Source organism: Dendrobates tinctorius, unplaced genomic scaffold (assembly GCF_039654945.1).
Source record: "Dendrobates tinctorius isolate UK_male_01 unplaced genomic scaffold, ASM3965494v1 ptg000087l, whole genome shotgun sequence".
In the NCBI taxonomy this organism is placed as follows: domain Eukaryota; kingdom Metazoa; phylum Chordata; class Amphibia; order Anura; family Dendrobatidae; genus Dendrobates; species Dendrobates tinctorius.
The window spans coordinates 186516-211996 of record NW_027361755.1 but is presented as its reverse complement, the minus strand read 5'-3'; the positions used below and the strand labels follow the sequence as shown (position 1 = coordinate 211996).

Below are 25481 nucleotides of genomic sequence, written 5' to 3'. Positions count from 1 at the left end.
AAAGGACTGGCTTCTCTGTGAAAACCTGGTTGCTGGACAGAAGAATGATAAACCTAATCCTCTTGTTGATCCAGCAAAGATATGTCTCACTCCTTTGCATATTAAACTTGAGCTTATGAAGAATTTTGTCAAAGCAATGAACAAAGAATCGGAAGCCTTTTCCTATGTGCGACAGAAATTTCCAAGAATAAGTGATGCAAAGATTTAAGAAGGTGTTTTTATTGGCCCACAGATCAGAGATATAATGAATGACAGTAGCGTTGAAGGTCTTTTGCAAGGTGCTGAACAAGTGGCATGGAGAGCCTTTAAAGATGTGACATTCAACTTCCTTGGCAATAGCAGGGCACCGAACTTTGAACAACTCGTGGACAACATGCTCTGAGCATATTATTTGAGGAAATGCAATATGTCACTAAAAATGCATTTTCTACATTATCACTTGGACTTTTTTCTTAGTGCCGTTAGCAATGAACACGGTGAAAGATTTCACCAAGATATTGCGCTGATGGAGAAAAGGTACCAGGAAAAATGGAGTACGTCAATGCTGGATGACTATTGCTGGAATCTTATTCGAGAAGAATCTGACATGGATTATAAACGAAAGTTGTCTGCAAAACAATTTTGAACAATTGCTTTTGCTACTGACATTGATTCACATGTATGTAGTGTCTCAAACATTATAATGTAGACTATAAACTGTTGTATCTTAACCTCTTACTGCCAGCTGACGGAAAAGTACTTCAGCGGGCAGTATCCCCCGCTTTGAGGTGGGCTCCGGCGGTGAGCCCACCTGAAAGCTGCGACATGTCAGCTGTTTTTAGCAGCTGACATGTGCCCACAATAGGCACGAGCAAAATCTAGATCCGCCCGCGCCTATGAAGTAGTTAGCGTTTGACAGCAGCATTTAAATGCACTTCCGGACGCCGGTCTGGAAAAACGCGCAGCAACGACCCCAGTCACGTGATCGGGGGTCATCGCTGCATTGCCATCACAACCAGAGTTCTACTCGAGACCTCTATGGTTGTTGATGGCAGATTGCTATGAGGGCCCCCTGTGGTCAGCGCCCATAGCAAGCCTGTAATTCTGCTGCATAGAGGTGATCTGAGCATCACCTCTATATAGAAGAGGCGATCGCGCTATGGCAACTTCTAGATAGATAGATATCTATCTATCTCTCATAAAAGTTCAAATCACCCCCCTTTCGCCCCAATAAAGCAAAAAACAAAATCAAGCCTACACATATTTGGAATTGCCGCGTTCAGAATCGTCCGATCAATAAAAAAAAAAAAAGAATTAACCTGATCGCTAAATGGCGTAGCAATAAAAAAAATCAAAACGCTACAATCACATTTTTTTTGGTTGCCGCGAATTGCATTAAAATGCAATGATGGGTGATCAAAAGAAGGTATCTGCACAAAAGTGGCATCATTAAAAAAGTCAGCTCGGCATGCAAAAAATAAGCCCTCACCCAACCAGAGAGCACGAAAAATGGAGACACTACGGGTCTCGGAATATGGTGCAAACTTTGGAATTTTTTTTTCACCACTTCGATAAAAGAGAACCTAGACATGTTTGGTGTCAATGAACTCGTAATGACCTGGAGAATCATAATGGCAGGCCCATTTTAGCATTTGGTGAACCTAGCAAAAAAGCCAAACAAAAAACAAGTGTGGGTTTGCACTTTTTTTTTTACAATTTCACTGCATTTGGAATTTTTTGCCATTTTCGAGTACACGACATGGTAAAACCAATGGTGTCGTTCAAAAGTACAACTCGTCCCGCAAAAAATAAGCCCTCACACAGCCATATTGACTGAAAAATAAAAAAAAGTTATAACTCTGGAAAGAAGGGGAGTGAAAAATGAAAACTGCTCCAGTCATGAAGGGGTTAAAAACCATACATGATACAGACTTTTGAAGCTCATATTCATGTTCAGCATATCAAAATCTTTAAGATACAATAAAATTTTCTCAGAGGACAAGAACTTCCCTGAAATTTGTTGCACAGTGATATCACAGGAGGCCATTACTGGAGCCTTACCTGGGGTTCATTGGTCCACAAAGAGCTGCACAGCAATTCGTAAAAATATTGCCATAGCTGTAAGGATTATAGTTTTCTTTTCCTCTCTTACTTGACCAGGAACCTTTAATCTGCAATAACCGAATACATTGATTTTAACTGGTGTTTACACAGTAGTATAAAGATGAACATTCTGCATGGTCTAGCTACAATTTGTATGTATGTATTCATGAGAACTATATTTATATAATTGCCTTGTAATAGTTTCATTTCCTGTTCTGTCCAGATGTCACCGTATCCCAGAATGCCAAGCCGAGGAAGTTCACCGACTGCCATATTGGGACACCCAACTGATGGGTGTCTCAATATTGAAATTGCTGCTGGTTCCAACCTATTGCGCGGTACCACCAGTAAAACACCGTCGCACCACACGCACACTCTATACACTGTACGCACCACACACACTCACGCAGCCTCTTGAGTGGTACCACCAGCGGAACACAGTCGCACAGCGTGAATTCCGCACAGGCGCAGTTAATCATTCGGCTGATCCCGGCGGCAGATGCGCGATGTGTCTACCGGCAGAGGAAGCTGGTCACATTAAAGGAAACAAAGTGCATTTTAAAAATTGTCTGTGTCTGACCGTGTACGGAGCATACTGCATCCTCTGCAATCTCCTGCTGTAATGTCTGTACTGTCTTTTGCTTCCTCCCCTGCCCAGGAGCTGTGGTATGTTTTGTACACGGTCATACAGTGGTGAGAGACAGAGCACAGGGGAGAGACAGCTCAAACAGGACACCACATGAGGGGAGAACACAGCACAGGAAGGAGAGAGACAGCAGACAAGGGGGTAGACAGGTCAAAGAGAGCACAGACGGGAGAAGTCAGAACATGGGGAAAGAGAGAATGGATAAATGGGTGAGCACATGGGGGGGGGGGGGGGGGGGGAGATATTCGCAACACTGCAAAACCTGCCCCCATGGTGACATTACCGCCCTCCCGATGGGATTGCATTGGGCCTCCATCTAGTATATAATATTTAGGTTTTTCTATTGTACCTTATATACTTGCGTATTAGCCGATACTTTCAGCCCTTTTTTTGGGCTGCAAGTCCCTCTCTCAGCTTATACGCGAGTCATATACCAGGGAGTCGGCGGGGGAGGGGGAGTGGGGGTGTCAGGTCATACTTACTCCCCGGCGTGGTCTCTGCAGCCCCCCCGCTTCCCCCATACTCAGGCTCCTTCCTTCAGCGGTCATATTGTACCTCTCATTAAAGTCATGAATATGCGCATATTTATGACTTTAATGAGCGGTACCATGTGACCGCTGAAGGAAGGAGCCTGAGACCGGGAGAAGCAGGGGGCTGCAGAGACCGCGCCAGGAGGGGGTAAGTATAAGCTATATTCACCTGTCCCCAGTCCATCGCTGTGCACTGCTGTCCTCTCCTCTGCGTCCTGACTGTGATGTTCAGGTCAGAGGGCGCGGTGATGTAGTTAGTGCGCGCCACGTCCTCTGCTGAATGTCACTGTCAGAGGGACCTGGCAGACAGGGCAACGTGCAGCCATGAAGCGGGGATCGGTAAATACCGCCAGTGTCGGGGTCCTGATCCAGCGGTGACATCAGAGCAGCATATGGGGGCATAATCTACGGAGCAGCATATGGGGCATAATCTATGGAGCAGCATATGAGGGCATAATCTATGGGGCAGCATATGGGGCATAATCTATGGAGCAGCATATGGGGGCTTAATCTATGGAGCATTTTATGGGGGATAATCTATGGAGCATAATCTATGGAATATCTTATGGGGCCATAACCTTTATGCGGCAGCATATGGGGCATTATTAACCTTTGTGCAGCATTATATGTGGCGTATTTTGTATGGAGCATCTTATGGGGCCATCATGAACTGTATGGAGCATTATATGGGGCTCCTGATTCAATATGGATATTCAAAAATATTTAACCTATTAATGTCTCAATTTTACGTTTATTGGTATCTATTTTTATTTTTGAAATTTACCAGTAGCTGCTGCATTTTCCACCCTAGGCTTATACGCGAGTTAAGTTTTCTCAGTTTTTTGTGGCAAATTTAGGGGGGTCGGCTTATACACGGGTATATGCGGTAAATTATTCTAGTGTAACTAAAGGCCCATATTATACTTTCTAAGGAAATGCCCTACACATCACTACTAGTTACGTTCAATTTGGGCTTTGCAGGATCACACAGGGTCTTCTCATCTTCAAATGTAAAGATGGAAACCCCCTGAAAGTTCAATGGTATTGTGGGGTGGGAGGATGAGGACACATAGAAAAATATAAGAGTTATGACAGAAAAATTATAATCATGAAATTATATCTGAGCACAGCAGGCTTGCAAATTACATGCTGCCTAGTCTACAGTGACTGATACTGATTATCGAACACATACCTAACAAAATTATAGTAATTTAATTGACAACAAGCAGTTTGTACTGCACTACCAAATAAGTTGCCACTACTTAAGAAACATAAGTGAATAAATAATTCTTAAAAAGCTAGAGCATAATTAAAGTTGCAGTGGTGTTGCAATTTAGTGGGGATGTTAAAAACCAGCAGATTTAGATTGCCATTAAAATCAATAGCAATTACAAAGGATGAAATGCTCAGAATATATAAAAAGTCTTAGTTACTTACCGGTAACGGTATTTTTTGTAGCCCATGATCGCACCAAGAGAGGGGATCCGCCCTTCAGGGACAGGAAACCTACAGATAGAAAATGGCGGTACCTCTCCAATGCATCAGTTGGATTACAGAGCTTGAGAGGACCACCATGGTTAATGGCAAAATTATGTACAATACTATAAAACCGTACAATTTCACACATGTGAAAACTCACAAGAGGAAGAAGTGCGCACCCATACATGAAAGGAGGGAATTTAAGGGTGCTGTCATGGGTTCTGAAAAATACTGTTACCGGTAAGTAACTTAGACTTTATTCGGTCTCCCATGACAACACCACGAGAGAATTACAGAGTAATAACTGCCTTAGGGAGGGACTACAGCCTGTAGCACCCATATAACAAACGTGAGATCTGAGGAAGCACCTATATCCAACCTGTAATGGTTATAGAAGGTGGAAGGAGACGACCATGTACAGTACCTGCGTTACAAACCTAATCGATGTAAACTTCCGATCTCTGCTCATGAGGTTGCCATAGCTCGAGTGGAATGCGCCCTTAGTCCCTCCGATGCCGGCATGCCACTCGATGTACTGTATATACCAGAGAAATAGCCTCCCTAATCCTCCTGGCTAAAGTGCTCTTTGACACTCTAAACCTTTTTCTGGCACCCTTGAAGGATATAAAAAAAACACTGCCCTTCTTCCTGAGGTCAGTGACCAGAAGGTACTTTAGCAGGTATCTCCTAATGTCCAAAGTGTGAAGCTTCCTTTCCTTTTGATTAGTTGGATTGGGGAGAAAAGAAGGAAGAACCATTTCCTGCAATCTGTGGAATCTTGAGGAAACCTTGAGAAAGTAAGCTGGATCCGGTCTCAGCATTACTTTGTCATCCAGGAACTGCATATAAGGAGGAAGCATAGAAAGGGCCTGAATATCACTCACCCTCCGCGCCGATGTTAGAGCAACTAAGAAGGCTACCTTGAGGGAGAGCACTTTTACTGAGGCAGATACCATGGGCTCAAACGGGGCCCTCAGTTATGGCTGAGAGCCCTAAGCTCAAGTCCCAAGGCATAAACCTTTCTCTATGTATGGGCCTAGATCTGCCTGCCACTTTAATATTACTTGAGATCCAGTAGTCACCAGTGATGTCACAGCTAAAAAAGGCCCCCAAGGCTGAAACCTGCACCTTAAGAGTTCCATTGGAAAGAACCATCTCTAAACCCCTCTGAAGGAACTCTAGAATTTGGCCTATTGGCACTTCCCCCCCGGCTCCAAATTCTGAAGCTAGATATTTCCTCCAGGTCCTAACGTAAATCCTGGTTGTAATTACTTTTCTACTTTTTAGAAGGGTGGCTATTAAATTGGGGGAGAACCCTCTTATCCCTCAGTAACGACCTTTCAAATTCCACACCATCAGGTGGAGCCCCACCACTTGTTGATGGAAGACTGGACCCTAGGAGAGGAGGTCCGGATGCTCTGGTAGTACCCATGGATTGGAGACCGACATTGTTCTCAGCCATGAGAACCACGCCCTTCTGGGCCAAAAGGGGGCAATTTCTATGATCTTTTCCCTGTCTTCCCTGATTTTCCTCACTACTAAGAGGCAAGAGAGCTAAGGGAGGAAAGGCATAACCCAGGATGAAGTCCCACTTTATCAGGAAGGCATCTACTACTAGGGGGCTCTCTCTGGGGTCCAGGGAACAGAACTATTTTACTTTCCTGTTCTTCCTGGTGGCAGAGGTCTACATCCGGCCTACCCCACATTCGCACAAACTGGTTGAAGACAGCACTTTTCAGGGTCCATTCTTCCTGCCTTAGTACGTAGCGGCTCAGAAAATCTGCTGATATTGTCCTTTCCCTTTATATGCAGTGCTGTCAAAGATAGAAAATGTTCCTCTGCTATCTGAAACAGGCGGTCTGTTACTTCCATCAGGGGTCTGGATCGAGTTCCACCTTGGTGGTTGATGTAGGCCATCATCACCTGATTGTTGGAGAGGATCTTTACGTGATGATCATGCAGGTATATAAGGGGTCTATTAACTGCCAGTTCTACTGCTGTTAGCTCATAAGGTTAGATGAACTGTCTTCCTGTTGATCCCATAGGCCCTGGACTACCATCTCTCCCATATGTGCCCCCCAACCAGTAGGGCTAGCACCTGTAGTAATTAATCAGGATATGCGATTCTCCCAGGGAACTCCCCTCAAGAGGTTACCCCGGTCTAGCCACCACCCAAGGAAAGGTAAGAAAGCTGGGGACAAGGTCAGCCTACCCTGCAGGAACCCCTCAAGGGCCCTATCATTAAGCAAGACGTCTCTTTGTAGTGTCCTTGTATGAAATTGTGGCCATCTGACAGCTGGAATGCATGAAGATAGGCAGGCTATGTCCCTGTTAAAGTTCCCTAAGAGACATGGTGGGATTGTTTGATGCTCTCAAAACCTGGTGACGAAGGCAAATTAGTTTATCAGATGGTAGACGACATTCCTGCCTTTCTAAATCCAAAACGAGACCCAAAAACTGCTGCACTTTTAAGGGTTGTAGCTGAGATTTTTTAGTGTGTAGTAGTCACCCCACGTGCTTCAGAGTGGACATTGTCCCTTCTACCAGAACTAGACAATGATCTGCCGACCTGCCTACAATCAGAGTTGTCCAACTCTGTAGGGAATAATTAGAATGTCGGTCTCACGTAGGTGGGCCATGACCTCGGCAACTACCTTTGTAAAAACACAAGGGGCAATCGCAAGGTCAAAAGGGAGAGCTGTAAACTGAAAGTGTCAGACTGTGCCCCCCATGATTACTGCCACCCTGAGGAACCGCTGATGATCTGCATGGATAGGCACATAGCAGTATGCATCTCTCAGATCTAACACTGCCATAAAACCGTTTTCAAATATGTTTTATTGTCATCTTAAAGTGGCGCACTATCAAAAACTTATTCAGAGCTCTAAGATTAATGATAGTCCTGAAGGAGCCATCCAGTTTACGATCCAAAAATAGGGGAAAGTAGAATCCTCTACACCTTTCCGACCCTGGAACCTCCGTCAGTACCTCCTTATGGTATAGTTCCAGAACCTCTGCCTCTAGGGCTGCCTGCTCTGAGAGGGAAGACCGGGAAGGGGTTATGATGAATTTATCCTGTGGAACAGAAGAAAATTCCAGTTTTAGTCCTGATGAAATTAGACTATGAATCCAGTCACTGTTGGTAAATAGTGACCAGGCTGGGTAGAAGGCAGACATTCTAACCACCATGGGAACTGTCAGTCATTGTGACGGCTTCATACATTCTCGTGATGAGTGTCTAAACATGAACCCCATGCCTCTTTTCTTCTCATCCCACTTGGCTCGGTCCCTGGAAGGCCTCCTACGATTGAACCTTCTGCTGAAGGAACGCCGTTAGGAAGGGGTCAACAAGCTGGTGAATTTCTTTTTGTCCTCATCTGCCTCGTCCAGAAGATTGTCCAGGACCGGACCAAAGAAGTATTCTCCCTCACATGGAATAAAGCCTGGACCTGGCCTGGATATCCCCCAGCCAGCACTTTAGCCACAAAGCCCTCCTCTAGCAGCCATCCTGACTGAATCTGCTAAAGCATAGGATAAAAATGCTGTGGCACCCTAAATCACTGGTAAGGCGCCCAGGATAGTTTCACGACAGGCTCCCTCATTCAACTGAGTCGAGTTGGTAAAGCCATACCATCATTGACCTGGCCATACAAGTGAACGACACTGCTGGCCTCAGGGATTCTGCTGACATCTCCCATGTCCCTTTAAGGAACGTTTCCACCTTCCTATCTGAAGGGTCCTTCAGAGTCCCCGGGTCCTAAAGGGTAAAGAGGACTTCTTTGATGCCTTGGCCACTGCCGTATCTATTTCGGGGCTTTATCACAAGTATTTATAACAGGGTCCTCGAAGGGGTATCTTCGCTTAAATGCCGGAGGTAAGGAGCCCCCTCTGGCCTCTTCCATTCCCAAAATACCAGACTGAATTTTCTCATTTAAGGGAAAGGACCTAAGCTTTCTATGACCTAGTTCCCCAAACATGACGTCCTGCATGGAGCGCTCCAGCCTGGACTCTACCAATCCCATTGTTCCTATGACCACCTTTTCTAATTTGTTCATGCGGTCTAAGGGGAAGCAGAACAGCCAGAGCCCTCCTCTGAGGAAGAAGATGAAGTCAATGAGCTGGAGGAATCCTCATTCCTCATGTAGCTAGCAGAGGAGTCCGAATCCAGAAAGTCTGCTTTACGTTCCTTCCCCCTTCCTTTGGAATTTTTTCCCTGGGATAGGGACCTCATGGATTCCCTTACTTCAGTCCTAATGATCTTCTTTAAAGTTGCGCATTTCTTCTGCTACCTGTGAGGGGGTAAGCATGAGGTAATGTAACCTACTCTAACAGCTCTTCTCACCACCCTGGTGAACCACACCGGCTGCCAGACACAAGAGTAAAAATTTTTTTGGACAGAAGACCGGCAAGGGGCATCTGCAGAGGGCACATTCCTTGTGCCTTGACATTCCTATACATTTCTTCCCCTGCAGGACAAGAAAATAAGGGGAAGACTGCATCACCAAGTGAAGACCAACGAAGATCACTTACTAGTGTATACAGTGAGTATGTACTGAATCATGAGGCGGCATATTCCACCCGACTCTACCGACTCGTCCACTCTGGAGGAGATCCTGCGCGTGGACCGACCATTCACCTGGCCACTACCGTATTGTCACGGGCCTCTCGCCGTGCAGTACAGGGCTTCTGAGAAGCTGTTCACCAATCTCCATTGCAACCAATGGGTTCAGAAGCACAGCAGGCATGTGCATGCTTTCTCTTATGCACTCCCCCATAACTGGGTCAGCAGGTCATGGCCCAGGCGCCTCCCTCCCCTGGAACCACATGCCCCCAGGATCACGTGCAGCCCCACTCCTCAGGATGCCAGGACAACAAACCTGCTCCGGACCCCGATGCCCCTGACCCTAGCCACAGTGCTAGGCCAGACTGTAGCACCATTATCCAGAAGCCGGTCGACATCCGTCAGCCAGGACGAGCTCCCACGCCCCCCCCCCCCGATGGCCTGCCATGGCGCCCTCAGTAGAGGACGCCGACCGCACAGGACCTGTCACCGGTCGAGCCTCTGGCCCGCCCCCAGACACCGCCAGACCAGGAAACCCAGGGCCACAGTAGCACGCCACGCACGCCTACAGCCGCATGGATCCGAGGGAAATACTTACTTTCCTGCGCTGGCCCTCCAGAGACAGTAATCCTCCGACCACCGCTCCACCTGCTCGTTCACAGACGTGAAATCCATCTTGGACCACCGTGGCGCTTTTCAGGAACCCCGCAAACGGCCGAGGCAGGTGACCCCCGCTACTTGAACCGACCAGCCAGGCTAGGAATCCATAAACTCCTCACAGGTACCTCTAAGAACAGAGTACCCGTCAGGGACAGTAAACCAACTGATCTGTGGGAGAGGTGCCCCCCATTTGTAAATATAGGTATCCTGTCCCTGAAGGGAGGATCCCCTCTCGTGGTGCCATCATGGGAGTCCAAATAAATACATATTTGTTAGAATATTAAAAGCATAATAGAAAATATACAAAATATACAATTAATCAATTAAGGACGCGATGACAAACTGGTAAGCAAAAATACACAGCATAATCAATTATCTATAACCTGATACAGGGATTAAGCAATTAACAATAGTAGTCCACAATAAACAAGGTCTCTAACAGGAAAAAGGAAAAACTGAACTAAAATACATGGTCATAAGTATTCAGACCCTTTGCTCAGTATTGAGTAAAAACACCCTTTTGAACTAGTACAGCCATGAGTCTTCTTGGGAATGATGCAACAAGTTTTTCACTCCTGGATTTAGGGAACTTCTGCCATTGTTCCTTGCAGATCCTCTCCATTTCTGTCAGTTTGGATGGTGAATGTTGGTGGACAGCCATTTTCAGGTCTCTCCAGAGATGCTCAGTTGGGTTTAGGTCAGGACTCAGGCTGGGCCACTCAAGAATGGTCACAGAGTTGTTCTGAAGGCACTCCTTTGTTATTTTAGCTGTGTTATTAGGGTCAGTGTCTTGTTGGAAGGTGAACCTTCAGCCAAGTCTGAGGTCCACAGCACTCTGGAAGAGGTTTTCATTCAGGATATCTATGTACTGGGCCACATTCATGTTTACTTCAACCGCAAAGAGTTGTCCTGTTCCAGCAGCTGAAAAACACTCCCACAGCATGATACTGCCACCACCATGTTTCACTGTTGGGATTGTATTAGGCAGGTGATGAGCAGTGCCTGGTTTTCTCCAAACATACCAATTAGAATTATCACCAAAAAGTTCTTAGTCTCCTCAGACCAGAGAATCTTATTTCTCTTAGTCTGCGAGTCCTTCATGTGTTTGTTTTTTTAGCAAACTCTATGCAGGCTTGCATATGTCATGTAATGAGGAGAGGCTTGCGTCGGGCCACTCTGCCAAAAAGGCCCGACTGGTGGAGGGCTGCAGTGGTAGTTGACTTTGTGGAACTTTCTTCCATCTTCCCTACTGCATCTGTGGAGCTCAGCCACAGTGATCTTGGGATTCTTCTTTACCTCTCTCACCAAGGCTCTTCTCCCACGATTGCTCAGTTTGGCTGAACAACCAGGTCTAGGAAGACTTCTGGTGGTCCCAAACTTCCTCCATTTAAGGATTATGGAGGCCACTGTGCTCTTAGGAACCTTGAGTAATGCAGAAATTCTTTTGTAACCTTGGCCAGATCTGTCCCCTGCCACAATTCTGTCTCTGAGCTCCTTGGCCAGTTCCTTTGACCTCATGATTCTCATTTGGTCTGACATGCACAGTAAGGTCTTATATAGACAGGTGTGTGCCTTTGCAAATCAAGTCCTGTCAGTTTAATTAAACACAACTGGACTCCAATGAAGGAGTAAAACCATCACAAGGAGGATCATATGGAAATGGACAGCATGCGACTTAAAAATGAGTGCTTGAGCAAAGGGTCTGAATACTTTTGACCATGTGATATATTTCAGTTTTTCTTTAATAAATTAGCGAAAATTTCTACATTATTTCTGTTTTTTTTATCGTCAAGATGGGGTGCAGAGTGTATATTAATGAGAAAAAAAAAAAAAAGAACTTTTTTGGATTTACCAAATGGCTGCAATGAAACAGAGTGAAACATTTAAAGGGGTCTGAATACTTTCTGTACCCACTGTATATAACCCACTACCTGAAGCCATGTTGCCAGGTATGTGTGCGCTGTCAGCCCGCACCTCAACGCATGTTTCACCGCCTCTGCAGCTTCGTCGGTATGTAGGGTAACACGACATAACGCCATAATATAGAGTGTGTAGATCAATTAATAAGGCATGTGTGTCGGCGCGTTGCCATGTTACCACGTAATAACAGGGAAGGAGCTCAATGCACACATCTAGTCACAAGACTGGGCTCTTAACCAAGATAACTCTTCACAATTAAAGATCGTCTCCTACTACAGCATGGCAGCGTATGCGCGGTATTAACACCTGAAGCCTGCAATGAAGGATGATAGAGATAGTGACCATCCTGTTAGAGACATTTACTGTGGACTACTATTATTTATTACTTAATCTCTGTAATAGGTTACAAATACTTGGTCATGCTGTGTACTCTTGCTCACTAGTTTTTGGCATATCCTTAAGTGATTAATTGTAAATTTTTGCATCTATTTTCTATGTTTTATTATAATAAAAATTGATTATATTTATTTATATTCTGATAGTTTTCTCCTTCATAAATCGCTATTGATTTTCATGTTTCTAGAAGGGCTCACTATACCAGTTTAGGAGGATATTGTTAGGTTACTGTACATTGAAATGACAGGGTTTAAATCCTTAACTATTGGCAATCTCAATGTTACCCTGTCAAAGTGACCATGCAGTCCTAACTTATCAACTTCCATACTTACATCTTCATTGGTAGTTTGATTGGAACTGATTAGGTAAGTGTGGAAACCCGAAAGGCCAACAATTGACCACATAGAAAAGAAACACACCACAGCTTCCAGGACAGTAAAATAGGAGTTAAGGAGGCACACATCAAATTCAAGATATAAACTTGTAATATGAAGCTTAAGAGTGTCACCGCTGAAATGTAAATAAAACTTATTATAAGCAGTTCTATTGGGGACTTAACTCTTATGTAAAATTATATAAGCAATAGCACATTCTCCAGTATTTAGAGCGTGTACTGCAACACAAATATTTAGGCTGTGTGCACACGCTGCGGAATGCTCTGATTTTTCCACGCAGATTTAGTAAAATCTGCAGGTAAATCCGCAGGTCAGAAGACCTACGGTTTATCTGCGGATTAGCCTGCGAGTTTGCCCTGCGGTTTATCATCTCCACAATGGAGCAGATGGCAACCCGCAGCGGAATCCGCAGAAAGAATTGATATGTCAATTCTTTCTGTGGATTTGAAACTGCAGCAAATCCGCGAGGAAAATTCCGCAGCATCTGCACTGCGGTTTTCATTTTGCATAGAAAATAAAGGTACTGTACAACGCAGCAGAAAACTGCTGCGGATCCGCAGGGCCAAATCCGCAGCGTGTGCACACACTCTTATATTTGACGACATGAAATCATCTTCTAATTTTATTTGTTAAGGAACACAATACATTAGAATTGTAAGCCAATTAAATATAAAACTTTTCAATTAACAGACTATAGGTTACAGAGAAATCTTGTAAAGGATATCTTGCAGGGCTGTCCTTTAAGGCATTAAGAAATCCTGATTGCTGAGAGCCTAGAAATAAAAAAAAAAAAAAAAAAGTGAAAATAAGTAGGGAATAAAACAGACTTGCACCTTTTGGCTCACATTTATTACTCCGTTTGCGCCAGAAATTAAAACCGTGCAAATTAAGCAGGGTTAAGGTTCCTAAATGTTCCAGAATTATCAGAAGAAACATAGTCTATCCAATACCTCATTTAGAAAATATGGTATTTTTTATTGAATGGGAATCATTGTCTGGATATTCATTAGCCGCCTGACCATAATTTTTTATCCTTAACCCTTTAGAAGAGACTCTAGTAAAAAGTAGTGATTGGCGAGTATACTCGTTGCTCGGGTCACCGCGAGCATGCACGGGTGGTCGCGGAGTATTTGTGCTCTGAGATTTATTTTTTGTCGCCTCAGCTGCCTAATTTGCAGCTGCAAGACAGGCGGAATACATGAAGCGATTGCCTAACAAACAGACATTCCACACATGTATTCAGCCTGTCTAGCAGTCGCAAATCATGCAGCTGAGGAGACAAACTAAATCTCCAAGCACTACAAAATACTCGGAGGACACCCGAGCGTGCTCGGGGAAACCCGCGTAACGAGTATACTCGCTCATCACTAGTAAAAAGCAGTTAAGAGTTTATAGGACACCTTTCTGAAGTGTACATGATGATTTAGTAGTTGCACTATGTAGGCAAAATGGACACTATTTTTTGAAGGAACAAAACAATACTGTTAAACTGTAAAGAGCTGCGGAATATGTTGGCGCTATATATTATTATTATTATTATTATTATTATTATATTGGGTTGTAATATATACTTATCTATTTCCAAACAGTAGATTCAACTGTCAATGCAGACCAATGTAGCGAGTGCTATCCAGGATTAAATTATAATATGTAACTCAGTATTTAAACTTCAGATTTAACAAAAAAAGAAAAATTTGATTTTATTTTTCCCAAAAACCACTTTGAAAGAGCTAACTTAACTATAATGTACCACAAAACTGAATGACTGACAAATTCAACCATTTCTGCAAGTAACAAACCCTCATACAGTTACATCTACCTAAAAGTTATGACTCTGGGTATGTGTCTGGAAAAATAAAGACGCTTAGTCCTTTAGGTCCAGGTTTATAAGAACAGGATTGGCAGTTTAAAAGTTTAAAAAGGACCAGTCAGCCAGATTTAGGACTCTTAACTAAAAGACATGACTAATGACCTACTTCCTAAGGCTATGTGCACACGTTGCGGATTCCGCTGCGGGTTTTTCCGCGCGGAATCGCAGGTAAAGTGACCTGCTGTTTGGTCTGCGGTTTCACACCTCTACTATGTTAAAGGTGTGAAACCGCTGCGGAAACCGCACAAAATTGACATGCTGCGGTTTGTAAACCGCAGCAAAACCGCGCGGAAAAAAACACACCGTGAGCACAGCGCTTTTGAAACCCCATAGGGTTTCATTGTACTGTAACATGTCAGCGGAACTGCTGCGTTTCCGCAGGGCCAAAACCGCTGCGGAAACGCAGCAGAATCCGCAACGTGTGCACATAGCCTAAGGCAGGCACCAATCATTGCTGGGCAAGCAAAGCAACTTCCAAATGAGGTAATTGAGCCGAGAAAACATGTGCATGCATTGCCCCCTCCAATGCTGGAACCTGTGCAAATTTTTGGCCAATGGAGGCAGACCACTGAAAAAGCAGTGACCAGTCAGTCATACACAGGCCAGATTGGCAGGTGAAGACCAAGTGCATAGTCCAGCTCAGCTGCACATGTGCTTCATTAGCATAAAGCTTCCATGGCTGAAACACAAAACATATCCTTTAAACAAAGGTTATCCTTTAAATCAGATTTAAAGCATCATTACAGATATGTATTAACCCCTTCACGACCCATGACGCCTACGTAGGCGTCATGAAAAGCAGTGCCCAAACGACCTATGACGCCTACGTAGGCCTCATGCTATAAATAGCCCCCCTGCGGGTCGGGTGACCGGGGTCACTGAAAGGTCACCCGACCCGCACACAAAGGACCCTTCAGAGTTAACACCTGGGGGTGTGGCTTAGCCCCCACGTGCCTACGATCGCTCTGATTGGCTGTTAAAAGTGAAACTGCCAATCAGAGCGATTGTAATATTTCACCAATGAAAATTGGTGAAATATTACAATCCAGCCATGGCCGATGCTGAAATAGCATCGGCCATGGCTGGACACCGAGACCCGACCCCCCCCACACCGACTGACGGCACCGATCGGCTGCCGCCACCGTCTGACGGCACCGATCGGCAGCCGCCGTCATGATCTGCCCATCCGCCTTCCCTCCGCCCCCCCAATCACCCACTCTCACCCTCCTTTGTGCCTCCGACCTCCCGCTATCCGTCCCGGTGTCCTGCCGTCCAGCGTCATGGGCGCCGCCATCTTGCAAGATGGCGGGCGCATGCGCAGTGCGCCGAATCGAATCTGCAACGCTGCAGATTCATTCATTTATTTTGATCACTATGATAAACTTTCATAGTGCTCAAAATAAATAAAAAGTAAATCACCGCCCCCCTTATCACCCCCATAGGTAGGGACAAATAATAAAATATATATATTTTTTTTTCCATTAGGGTTAGGTCCAGGGCTAGGGTTAGGGTTAGGGCTAGGGTTGGACTTAGGGTTAGGGTTGGACTTAGGGTTAGGGTTGGACTTAGGGTTAGGGTTGGACTTAGGGTTAGGGTTGGACTTAGGGTTAGGGTTGGACTTAGGGTTAGGGTTGGACTTAGGGTTAGGGTTGGACTTAGGGTTAGGGTTGGACTTAGGGTTAGGGTTGGACTTAGGGTTAGGGTTGGACTTAGGGTTAGGGTTGGACTTAGGGTTAGGGTTGGACTTAGGGTTAGGGTTGGACTTAGGGTTAGGGTTGGACTTAGGGTTAGGGTTGGACTTAGGGTTAGGGTTGGACTTAGGGTTAGGGTTGGACTTAGGGTTAGGGTTGGACTTAGGGTTAGGGTTGGACTTAGGGTTAGGGTTGGACTTAGGGTTAGGGTTGGGTTGGGGTTGGGATTACGGTTAGGCTTGTGGTTAGGGTTAGAGTTGGGATTTCGTTAGGGGTGTGTTGGGATTAGGGTTGTGGTTAGGGTTATGATTAGGGTTAGGGGTGTGTTGGGGTTAGGGTTGGAGATAGAATTGAGGGGTTTCCACTGTTTAGGCACATCAGGGGCTCTCCAAACGCGACATGGAGCCACCATTTATTCCAGCCAATTTTGCGTTCAAAAAGTCAAACAGTGCTCCCTCCATTTCGAGCCCCGACGTGTGCCCAAACAGTGGTGTACCCCCACTTATGGGGTATCAGGGTACTCAGGAAAAATTGCACAACAACTTTGGGGGTCTAATTTCTCCTGCTACCCTTGGGAAAATAAAAAAAATGGGGGCTAAAATAATTATTTTTGTGGAAAAATTTTTTTTTATTTTCACGGTTCTGCGTTATAAACTTCTGTGAAGCACTTGGGGGTTCAACGTGCTCACCACACATCTAGATAAGTTCCTTGGGGGGTCTAGTTTCCAAAATGGGGTCACTTGTGGGGGGTTTCCACTGTTTCCACATCAGGGGCTCTGCAAACGTAACATGACGCCCACAGACCATTCCATCAAGTCGGCATTTCAAAGCGTCACTACTTCCCTTCCGAGCCCCAACGTGTGCCCAAACAGTGGTCCCCCCCATATATGGGGTACCAACGTACTCAGGACAAACTGGACAACAACTTTTGGGGTCCAATTTATCCTGTTACCCTTGTGAAAATAAAAAATAGTGGGCTAAAAATCACTTTTTGAGGAAAAAAAATATTTTTTTATTTTCACAGCTTTGCGTTATAAACTTCTGTGAAGCACTTGGGGGTTCAAAGTGCTGACCTCACATCTAGATTAGTTCCTTAGGTGATATAGTTTCCAAAATGGGGTCACTTGTGGGGGGTTTCCACTGTTTAGGTACATCAGGGGCTCTGCAAATGTAGCATGACGCCCACAGACCATTCCATCAAGTCTTCATTTCAAAGCGTCACTACTTCCCTTCCGAGCCCCAACGTGTGCCCAAACAGTGGTCCCCCCCACTTATGGGGTACCAGCGTACTCAGGACACACTGGACAACAACTTTTGGGGTCCAATTTATCCTGTTACCCTTGTGAAAATAAAAAACAGTGGACTAAAAATAATTTTTTGAGGAAAAAAAAATATATTTTTTTATTTTCACGGCTCTGCGTTATAAACTTCTGTGAAGCACTTGGGGGTTCAAAGTGCTCACCACACATCTATATTAGTTTCTTGGGTGATCTAGTTTCCAAAATGGGGTCATTTGTGGGGGGTTTCCACTGTTTAGGTACATCAGGGGCTCTGCAAACATAACATGACGCCCACAGACCATTCCATCAAGTCGGCATTTCAAAACGTCACTACTTCCCTTCTGAGCCCCAACGTGTGCCCAAACAGTGGTCCCCCCCACATATGTGGTACCAGCGTACTCAGGACAAGCTGGACAACAACTTTTGGGGTCCAATTTATCCTGTTACCTTTGTGAAAATAAAAAATAGCAGGCTAAAAATTAATTTTTTGAGGGAAAAAAAATATTTTTATTTTAACGGCTCTGCGTTATAAACTTCTGCGTAGCACCTGGGGGTTCAAAGTGCTCACTATGCATCTAGATAAGTTCCTTAGGGGGTCTAGTTTCCAAAATGGGGTCATTTGTGGGGGAGCTCCAAAGTTTACGCACACAGGGGCTCTGCAAACACAACATGGTGTCCGCTAACGATTGGAGCTAATTTTCCATTCAAAAAGTCAAATGACGCTCCTTCCCTTCTGAGCCATGCCGTGCGCTCAAACAGTGGTTTTCCCCCACATATGGGGTACCAGTGTACTCAGGACAAACTGGACAACAACTTTTGGGGTCCAATTTATCCTGTTACCCTTGGGAAAATAAAAAATAGCGGGCTAAAAAATCATTTTTGAGGAAAAAAAATTATTTTTTTATTTTCACTGCTCTGCGTTATAAACTTCTGTGAAGCACTTGGGGGTTCAAAGTGCTCACCGCACATCTAGATAAGTTCCTTCGGGGGGTCTAGTTTCCAAAATGGGGTCACTTGTGGGGGAGCTCCAATGTTTAGGCACACAGGGGCTCTCCAAATGCGACATGGTGTCCGCTAACGATTGGAGCTAATTTTCCAATCAAAAAGTCACAAGGCGCTCCTTCCCTTCCGGGCCTTGCGGTGCGCCCAAACAGTGGTTTATGACCACATATGAGATATTGATGTACTCAGGAGAAATTGCCCAACAAATTTTAGGATCCATTTTATCCTGTTGCCCATGTGAAAATGAAAAAACTGAGGCCAAATAAAATTTTTGTGAAAAAAAAAAGTACTTTTTTTTTTTTACAGATCAATTTGTGAAGCACCTGGGGGTTCAAAGTGCATACTATGCATCTAGATAAGTTCCTTGGAAGGTCTGGTTTCCAAAATGGGCTCACTTGTGGGGGAGCTCCAGTGTTTAGGCACACAGGTACTCTTAAAACAAGACATGGCAACCGCTAAACATTCAAGCATATTTTACATTCAAAAAGTAAAATGGCGCTCCTTGCCTTCTGAACCCTGCCGTGCGCCCAAACAGTGGTTTATGACCACATATGAGGTATCAGTGTACTCAGGAGAAATTGCCCAACAAATTTTAGGATACATTTTATCCTGTTACCCATGTGAAAATGAAAAAACTGATGCTAAAATAAAATTTTGGTTGGAAAAATTAAAATGTCCATTTTTTCATTCCATGTTGCTTTAGTTCCTGTGAAGCACCTGAAGGGTTAATAATCTTCTTGAATGTAGTTTTGAGTAGCTTGAGGGGTGCAGTTTTTAGAATGGTGACACTTTTGGGTATTTTCTGCCATTTAGACCCCTCAAAGTGACTTCAAATGTGAGGTGGTCCCTAAAAAAAATGGTTTTGTAAATTTTGTTGTAAAAATGAGAAATTGCTGGTCAACTTTTAACCCTTATAACTTCCTAACGAAAAAAAATGTTGTTTCCAAAATTGTTCTGATGTAAAGTAGACATGTGGGAAATGTTATTTATTAACCATTGTGTGTCACATATCTCTCTGGTTTAACAGAATAAAAATTCAAAATTTGAAAATTGCAAAATTTTCAAAATTTTCGCCAAATTTCCATTTTTTTCACAAATAAACGCAAAAATTATCGACCTAAATTTACCACTATCATGAAGCCCAATATGTCACGAAAAAACAATCTCGGAATCGCTAGGATACGTTGAAGCGTTCCTGAGTTATTACCTCATAAAGGGACACTGGTCAGAATTGCAAAAAATGGCCAGGTCATTAAGGTCAAAATAGGCTGGGTCATGAAGGGGTTAAGACAAGAGTCCAAAATCCTAGTGACAGGTTTTCTTAATCATTTTTGTGAAATGTGACATGCATGCATGTATTGATCATCTTAACCCCTTCGTGACAAGAGCCATTTGGCAGCTTAATGACCAGGCCAATTTTTACAATTCTGACCACTGTCACTTTATGAAGTAATAACTCTGGAAAGCTTTAACGGATCCCGCTAATTCAGACATTTTTTTTTCAGGACATATTTAACTTCATGTTACTTAATTCTATATGACCTGTGTTTATGAAAAAAATGGAAAAATGGCTAAAATTTTGAAAATGTTGCTATGTTCAAACTTTAAATTTTTATGCCCTTAAATGAGAGATATGTGACACTAATTTCTTAATACATAACATTTCCCACATGGCTACTTTACATCAGGACAATTTTGGAAACCAAATTTTATTTTGTTAGGAAGCTATAAGGTTTAAAACGTGACCAGTGATTTCTCATTTTTACAACAAATTTCACGAAACCATTGTTTAATTAGGGATCACATCTTATTTAAAGTCATTTTGAGGGGTGTACATGACAGAAAATACCCAAAAGTAACACCATTCTAAAAACTGGACCCCTCAAGGTGCTCGAAATCACATTCAAGATTAACCCTTTACTTGCTTCACAGGACCTGAAGCAATGTGGAAGGAAAAAATTAACATTTACATTTTTTGCAAAAAATTAACTTCAGAACCAATTTGTTTTTATTTTCACAAGTGTTAAAAAATAAAATGAACCACAAAACTTGTTGTGCAATTTCTCCTGAAAATGCCGATACCCCATATGTAGGGGTAAACCCCTTTTTGGGCGCACGGCAGATCTCGCAAGGGAACGAGCGCCATTTCACTTTTTCAACGCAGAATTGGCTGGAACTGAGATCGGGCGCCATGTTGCGTTTGGAGAGCCCCTGATGTGCCTAAACAGTAGAAACCCCCCACAAGTAACTCCATTTTGTAAACTAGACCCCCCAAGGAGCTTATCTAGATGTGTGGTGAGCACTTTGAACCCCCAGAAGTTTATAACGTAGAGCCGTGAAAATTAAAAAAAAATTTTTTTCCCTCAAAAATGATTTTTTACCCCACTATTTTTTATTTTCACAAGGGTAACAGGAGAAATTGGACCACAAAAGTTGTTGTGCAATTTGTTCTGAGTACGCTGATATCCTATATGTGGGGGGGAACCACAGTTTGGGCGCATGGGAGAGCTCAGAAGGGAAGGAGCGCCGTTTTGGAATGCAGATTTTGATGGAATGTTCTGCAGGCATCATGTTGCGTTTGCAGAGCCTTTGATGTGCCTAAACAGTAGAAACCCCCCACAAGTAATCCCATTTGGAAACTAGACCCCCCAAGGAGCTTATCTAGATGTGTTGTGAGCACTTTGAACCCCCAAGTGCTTCACAGAAGTTTATAACGCAGAGCCATGAAAAAAAATTCTTTTTTTCCCCACAAGTAATTTTTTAGCCCCCAATTTTTTTTATTTTCCCAAAGGTAACAGGATAAATTAGACCCCCACAGTTGGTATGCAATTTGTCCTGAGAACGCCCATACCCCATATGTGGGGTAAACCACTGTTTGGGCACACGTCTGGGCTCGGAAGGGAGGGAGCACCATTTGACTTTTTGAACGCAAAATTGGCTGGAATCAATGGTGGCGCCATGGCGCGTTTGGAGACACCCTGATATGCCTAAATAGCGGAAACCCCTCAATTCTAGCTCCAACCCTAACCCCATCACACCCCTAACCCTAATTCCAACCCTAATTCCAATCCTAATTCTAACCTTAACCCGAATTATAAGCCTAATTCTAACGCTAACCCTAATTCCAACCCTAACTCAAATTCTAACCCTAACTGAAAAATGAAAATAAATATATTTTCTTTATTTCATTATATTTCCCTAACTAATGAGGTGATAAAGGGGGGGTTATTTACTATTACTGTAATCCGTATGGCGAGATTTTCTCACCAACTTGCAAAATGGACATTAACGGTTTTGAGGCCTGCAAACTATTTCAATCATTAGCCTACACCCTATTTATTGGCTCTGGAACAGGTGGCTGCCTCCATTCTGTCCATTTTTGACCTTGCCTTGACTAGGTGTTGTATGGCCAACATGACAGACAGTCTGAGTTTCAACACAACTGAGCAGGTTCTCTTACAATGGCTTTTGTCACGCCGCTTTGGTCAGCCATACCCAGTGATAATGGATCCACGGAGGAGGAGACGCATGTGGGTCCATCCACTTTTGAGGCAACGACTCACAAGAGGTCATTTCCACCGGCTCTATTCTTCTCTGCGGGATCATCCTGAAAATTTTTTTCATTACGGTCGCATGAGCCTTGCAACATTTGATCTACTCTTGGAGACAGTGCGCCCTGGGATAACATTTCAGGACACAAGGATGCGCAAAGCTCACATTACGGTATGTACTACACAACCACATTCTCTATGTTCATGATGTGTTGCTCAAAGTATGTGTATTTTCTTATTTGTGCTCATTTTTTTGGCCTCATCTTAGTCCACGTAGCTTTAAACTTATAGACCAGAATGTTATGTGTAATATGTACTGAATATCATGTAGTCATTCTGCTTAAAAAAAAATGTGTTAGTAAATCTGAAAAAAGAAAATGTTTGCTATGTATGTAGCTGTTTTTCTCATTTTTGGATTCTAAATGTTACATTTCTGTTGTTCTCCAGCTTCCTGTCCACTGGCCTGTCTTATGCCGCCCTCCACCGTGAGTTTCTCATTGGAAGATATACCATTTCTGGCATAGTCAGGTCTACATGTAGTGAAATCTGGTCGAGACTACATCAACTCGTCAAGCCCGAGCCCAGGATGGAAGACTGGTTGAGGATCTCAAGGGACTTTGAGGAATGCCAGTTTCCAAGTTGTATTGGGGCCCTTGATGGGAAACATATCTGGGTGCACAAGCCACCGAACTCTGGCTCACAATTCTTCAATTATAAGCAATACTTTTTTGTTGTATTGTTGGCTCTGGCCGACCCTCAATACAAGTTTATATTTGTCGACATTGGGGCCTATGGAAGGACGGGAGACTCAAGAGTCTTCAATACTTCCATTATGGGTCGGCGGCTACGCACCAACCAGCTGGATCTACCCCCACAACGCCAGCTACCAGGCTCCACTCAAGAATCTGTCCCTTATGTCCTTGTAAACAAATCCAAAGTGGAAAAAAGAGCCGGGCTGAATAAACCACGCTGACCAGAAAAAAATGCACCTTCGGCAGTCCATATCATAAAAAACTTCTTTAATAAGCCTACGCGTTTCGTGGCGAAACCAGCCACTTCATCAGGGCATAAAAAAACAATCACAAATTCAGGATATAAATACAATCACAAACTGTTTCAATACACCTTTCTTTAACATCATTTCCTGTGGAAACACCCATATATCATATAAAACCATGTATATAAATAAAAAATGCTTAAATATTGTGATTAAAATCCAATAACATATTAATATCATGGAAGTTTTATACACCAAAATAACAAAAAATATATATGATAAAATAAAATGCAAAAAAATGAGCTCGAACCCACCACTTCAGAACAACTCAAAAATGTAGTTTACGTGTCTTAGCCCACTGGACCACACCAAATCCACATATCCCTTGAGATCCTCATATGTAACAAATACCCCACTCATTTAATTATTTCACCAAAATATGTCTAAAAAAGGTCACTAATTTTATTTAAACCCATTGGTTGGAGTGTATTTAAATTTATATATCCAATAAGTTTCCTTTCTTTTTAAATTTTGTATTCTATTTGGGGTATGTTCGGATATATGATCTATGGGAAGCACCGTCAGAGACACAGAACCCTGATGGAACACTGCGCAGTGACGGGACAAACCATGTTTCATATATCCCTTCCGAATGTTAAACCTATGGAAATTAATCCTCTTATGTAAAGGTTGAGATGTCCTACCTACATATTGCTTCCCACATTTGCATTGAATCAGATAGATGACAAGACTGGTCATACATGTCATCCTATATCTGATCCTAAATTCCCCACTCGGATAACTAAAGGAGTGAAATCTATCAGTAGAATCAATTACAGATCTACAACACTGACAGCCTTTCCTGTTACATTGAAAAGTGCCTTTTTTCTCATGTAGTATACTACTGTTTAGTGAAATATCCCTGATTTGTATGCTCTTATCAGTCTGGAAGAATAATTTTTTTCTTGAAATCTATTTCAAAAAAACTTTGCTCCCCTCCTCAAAGGTTATATTTGAGGAGCAATTTTTTCTAATCCTAGTATATTGATTGCGGGGAATATTATTAAGCCAAGGTTTATAATGGCCACTATTATAGTGAACATAGCCATTGGCATCAACCTTTTTAAAATAATTCCTAGTAAAAACCTTCCCAGAATTGTCTACATAAATAATGAGATCCAAAAAAATAACACTCTGCTTATCAATCAGTGGAATCAATTCGCACAATCAACACAAATAATTCCCACTGATTGAGCAAAATTATCAGATAAACGCTTATTTTGCTTGATCAAAAAAGTATTGCTTATAAATTGAAGAATTTTGAGCCAGAGTTCGGTGGCTTGTGCACCCAGATATGTTTCCCATCAAGGGTCCCAATACAACTTGGAAACTGGCATTCCTCAAAGTCCCTTGCCCTGATGAAGTGGCTGGTTTTGCCACGAAACGCGTAGGCTTATTAAAGAAGTTTTTTATTATATGGACTGCCGAAGGTGCGTTTTTTTTCTGGTCAGCGGGGTTTATTCAGCCCGGCTTTTCCACTTTGGATTTGTTTCTTTTACTACCAGCGGGATACCAGCGACGACCGGACCTTTATGAGTGACTCCCAGTTTGTTGTGACTCACAACTTCAGCAGGTGAGTCTAACTGATTGGGCTTGCTTGCTATTGTGGTTCTTCTAGACAATACACCCGATGTGCGCTTTCCATTTTTGTATTTTCCACCTTATGTCCTTGTGGCAGATGAGGCGTTTCAGTTAACGCGCAATGTAATGAGGCCATATCCCCGGCGCAACCTGGACCACCGGCGGAGAATTTTTAACTTGCACTTATCACGTGCTCGGCAACTGGTGGAGTGTTCCTTTGGTATTCTTTGTGCCAAAGGGCGGGTCCTCCAGTCTGCCATTCAGCTGAGTTAACAAAATGTGAATGATGTTATAAAAGCATGTGTCGTTCATCATAACTTCACCAGGATACACGATTGTTCATCTTCTGCTGGTGTTGTGCGTGGGTCGGACAATGTGTGTAGGGCGAGACCACATGTCAACCCTCAACCTAGACCGCTCTCTGGTCTCAAAGTGCGTTATATTTTCACAAATTATTTTATGTCACCTGAGGGGGAAACTTCTTGGCAAGAGCATGCTGTGTCTAGGTTATAAATTTTTGATTTTTGTCTGTGTAAATATATTTCAACCACTTATGCGTCTCACTTAGTAATTGCCTTGGTAAGCGTATGTTAGTATGTCGTGAACTTTTCTAATAATTGAGACAGATGTAAAATTGTGTTGACAAATTTTTACTTTTGCCATTTTTTTTGTTTTCAAACCATATTATTGCCATATGGTAAATGTGTCAATGGCACAAAGTGCCCTTTCTGCAGATTAGAAAAGTTACAAACACATTTGCAGAACCAAAAAAAAAAAAAA

General features: G+C 43.3%; 1 protein-coding gene across 7 annotated transcripts in view; it reads right to left on the bottom strand.

The window, feature by feature from the left end:
* ZDHHC14 (zDHHC palmitoyltransferase 14) overlaps window positions 1-25481 on the bottom strand; it is a 470395-nt gene that overhangs the window by 278582 nt on the left and 166332 nt on the right. For all 7 annotated transcript variants that reach the window (XM_073585700.1, XM_073585693.1, XM_073585697.1 and 4 more), the window contains 3 exons: window positions 13394-13442; window positions 12607-12709; window positions 2041-2150 (listed from right to left, as the gene is read on the bottom strand). In XM_073585700.1, the coding sequence (XP_073441801.1) occupies window positions 2041-2150; window positions 12607-12709; window positions 13394-13442 (262 nt within the window). The remainder of the gene's footprint in view (window positions 1-2040; window positions 2151-12606; window positions 12710-13393; window positions 13443-25481) is intronic.